This window comes from Euphorbia lathyris, chromosome 7, assembly GCF_963576675.1.
Source record: "Euphorbia lathyris chromosome 7, ddEupLath1.1, whole genome shotgun sequence".
Classification (NCBI taxonomy): Eukaryota; Viridiplantae; Streptophyta; class Magnoliopsida; order Malpighiales; family Euphorbiaceae; genus Euphorbia; species Euphorbia lathyris.
In genome coordinates, this window is record NC_088916.1 from 61642282 (window position 1) to 61645761 (window position 3480).

General features: G+C 34.3%; 1 protein-coding gene across 1 annotated transcript; it reads left to right on the forward strand.

Moving 5' to 3' along the window:
- Window positions 1–249: 249 nt before the first annotated feature.
- Window positions 250–2957, forward strand: LOC136201320 (uncharacterized). Its single transcript, XM_065991971.1, has 3 exons — window positions 250–896; window positions 969–1069; window positions 2203–2957. Exons 1-3 carry the CDS (start codon window positions 418–420, stop codon window positions 2838–2840), a joined length of 1218 nt encoding a protein of 405 aa, XP_065848043.1. The 5' UTR covers window positions 250–417; the 3' UTR covers window positions 2841–2957.
- The last annotated feature ends 523 nt before the right edge of the window (window positions 2958–3480 follow it).

Sequence of the window (3480 nt, forward strand, 5' to 3'; positions counted from 1 at the left end):
TGCATAGATTAAAAGTAAAATTACATCATTTTTTTAAACATTAGAAATAAAATTACACGTGACTCTCAGGATATTTTTGTATCTTGATCCAACGCATGAAAAATGTAGTACACCGGCGGTATGCCAAAATTTCTCAAATTGACTTGATATTAAAAGGGTCAAACCATATCAATAAGTCATTTTAACTTTACTAATTATATTACTCATCCAAACAGAAAAACACACAAGTTATTCCAAAATAAAATAAACAACAACTACTTCATTTCATGCTCCGCAGACCCACCACAAACTCTCTCTCTCTTCTTCTCCTCATTACATATCTTGGATCCCTCACTCCTTCCTTCCATAAAAACAAGAGCGGAAGCTTTTTCTCTCTTCCTTTATTGATTTCCCCCTTTACTTTGAATTTTCTTCTCCATGGCTCTTCTCACTTTCTTATCAGAAAACAAAGAACACCAAGCCAAACACCCCTCAAAACGCAGAAAAAAGCCACAAAATCAAAATCAAAATCAGAATCAGAATCAAAAGCAAACATCGTCATGGGATCAAATTAAGAACCTACTGAGCTGCAAACAGATGGATCAAGGTTCAACCGTAAGCGATCCATCGAAAAACAATACTAACTACTCTAAACTCGGTTCTTCCTGTAGCTCAATCTGCAGTTTCAGAGACGTTGTCCATGGAAATACAAGAGTTGTTCATAGAGCTGATAACTCGCCGGAGAGTAGCTCAGTCGGTCAAGAAACTGGATTACTGAGTCGGAAACATGTTCACGGATCTTCGACTCGGTCTTTGGCTAATTCAGCGAGATCTAACTGCACATCGTCTTCGAGAGGCATGCAATTTAGGAAACTTTCTGGTTGTTATGAGTGTCACATGATTGTTGATCCTAGCAGGTATTTTATCAAACACTTTGTGTGCATTTTGTAGAAAGAGGATAATTAATTCATTAGAGGTTTAATTTTCAGGTATCCAACGCCGAGAACAACTATATGCGCTTGTCCACGGTGTGGTGAGGTTTTTCCTAAGTCGGAAAACTTAGAGCTCCATCAGAGAGTCCGCCATGCCGGTAAATCTTTTCTTTCTTCTTCATCTTTCTATGGTATTCAATCATATTGCTTCATCAATTTTTTTTATTAATCAAAATTACTTGAAAAACCCTCACTTAAGCTATCTGTATATATATATATATATATATATATATAGCATAAATAACGGCTTCACCTGAATTAATTACCTATGTATGGTGCAATTGTGCATATAGTGGGGTTAATTTTATTCTAACATTGGAAATTGAATTGAAAGTCCTAAAAATAAATTTGAGTTATTTTATTTTCATGCAAAACAAGTACATCATATCAATCAATGTATATATTTATATTCATTAAGACTTTTCTGGATTTAGCAAAAAAATAAATAAAAATGAGTTATTTGGTTAAATTTATAAAATATTTTTGTTTTCATTATTAATTTTCCAAAATTCATGAAATAAAATAATTTTTTTCTAACAAATTGAAATATATGTCATTTTAAACAAATTCATGATTTTAACAAATTGGCCTATCACTTTAATATATTAATGATATACTTTTTAAATTTAGAGATTTAATTAGGTTTTTTTAGGCCAATGAGATAAATCCTGATTTATTAAACCCATATTTTTAACACTGATAATCTCATAATATACATCTTTTTTCTTTTTTCAAGTGGTACTGTGTATTGTAAGAAATCAGAACTTTATTTTAAGGAATAATGAAATAATTATCTGTAGTAGAGACTATTTTTGAAATTTGAAACCTCTAGTCAACATGTACTTTTTGCAGTATTATTATTAATTCACTGTTTCAGACTACGTACAACTTGATTTCGTATTAATATTTTCTGTTGATGATGTGAAATAAATCACTTTATTTTCCGTTAATCTTACTATAAACCACAGCATTACCTTTTTCATGTTTGTGTTAAAACCGGCTACGACGCCGTAGGGGACCATATAGTACACCATAATAATAGCTGTCCAACGACGACGATGACCAAAATTAATGATATGACGTGGCACATTTGTTACACTGTCACAGCTCCCCCCACAATTCATTCACAGCCTGTAACTTTAATATTTTCATTATCTTTGACCCCACCGACACATTTAGAAGTAAATATTCAATAGTGTAAATCGGGAAATTTTTGTTTTCTGCTGTACAGTATCGGAGTTGGGCCCAGATGATTCGGGCCGAAATATCGTCGAGATAATATTCAAATCAAGCTGGCTCAAGAAAGACAACATATGCAAGATCGAACGGATATTAAAAGTCCACAACACACAGCGAACCATCCAACGGTTCGAGGATTGCAGAGACGCAGTGAAGGCACGCGCGGTCAACAGTACTAAAAAGAACCCAAGGTGCGCGGCTGACGGGAACGAGCTGCTGAGATTTCACTGTACTAAACTAAGCTGTGGCTTGGGGGCTCGCGGCTCATCGAGCTTGTGCAGCTCGATACCCGGCTGCGGGGTTTGCACCACCATAAGACGCGGGTTTCAAGGGAAGGAGTGTGAAGAAGGTGTGAGCACGACGGCGAGTAGTGGTAGGGCACATGATTCGTTAATTGGTTGTACGGATGGACGGAGGGCCATGTTGGTGTGTCGTGTAATTGCCGGGAGAGTGAAGCGCGTGGCGGAGGATACGGCGCAGGTGGAGGAGGAAGCGGTGGCGTCGGGTGGTGGATCGTACGATTCTGTAGCCGGTTATGTTGGGATTTACTCGAATCTTGAGGAGTTGTTTGTGTTTAATCCAAAGGCTATCCTTCCTTGTTTTGTGGTAATTTACAGTGTTGACTCTTGATCATCTCTGCCGTTGTTTTACTATATATAATATAAGTACTAGTCAGAAATCAACGGTTTGCGTGACGTCTAATTTGTGTATATAATAAATTTTGATGATAAATGGTGTTTATTTTCATTGTTGTACTGTAAAATAAAATGCATGAAGTTCATTTAGTTCTTAAAATAGTTAAAGTCAACGGAAAGAAGAAAAAGTAGGGTAATTGCAATTTTTTAACGAGGAGTTGGTACAATAATTATTCGCAATTCACCCAAATTATAGTTATTATGTGATCAATACATGAAATTGAAAGATGCATAGTTAATTTTTTTTAATCATACAGTGAAATTTGGATTAAACAAATTCTTCTTTTAAGTTAGATGTCAGGTTGGATTCCTTGTATGTAGAAAATTTTAATGAGGAAAAATGTCATTTAAAAGGTATCTAAACAATATCAATCAAACCGAGTAATTAGATTAATTAAAAAGATATTTAAATAACTATTTTTGACATTAGTTAAAAAAAAACTGTTTTTCACAAAATTCAATTTTCATTTATTGAGCAATGATAAATAATAAATAAAGTCATTCTAACCATTCGAACTAATAAATATTTAGCTAAAATCAATAATAAGACAATATTGCAGGATATGTTTAATTCA

Coding starts and splice junctions, on each gene's coding strand:
- LOC136201320 (XM_065991971.1), top strand. CDS start 418: ATGGCTCTTCTCACTTTCTTATCAGAAAACAAAGAACACCAAGCCAAA. Junction 897..968: donor ATGATTGTTGATCCTAGCAG/GTATTTTATCAA, acceptor TTTAATTTTCAG/GTATCCAACGCCGAGAACAA. Junction 1,070..2,202: donor TCAGAGAGTCCGCCATGCCG/GTAAATCTTTTC, acceptor TCTGCTGTACAG/TATCGGAGTTGGGCCCAGAT.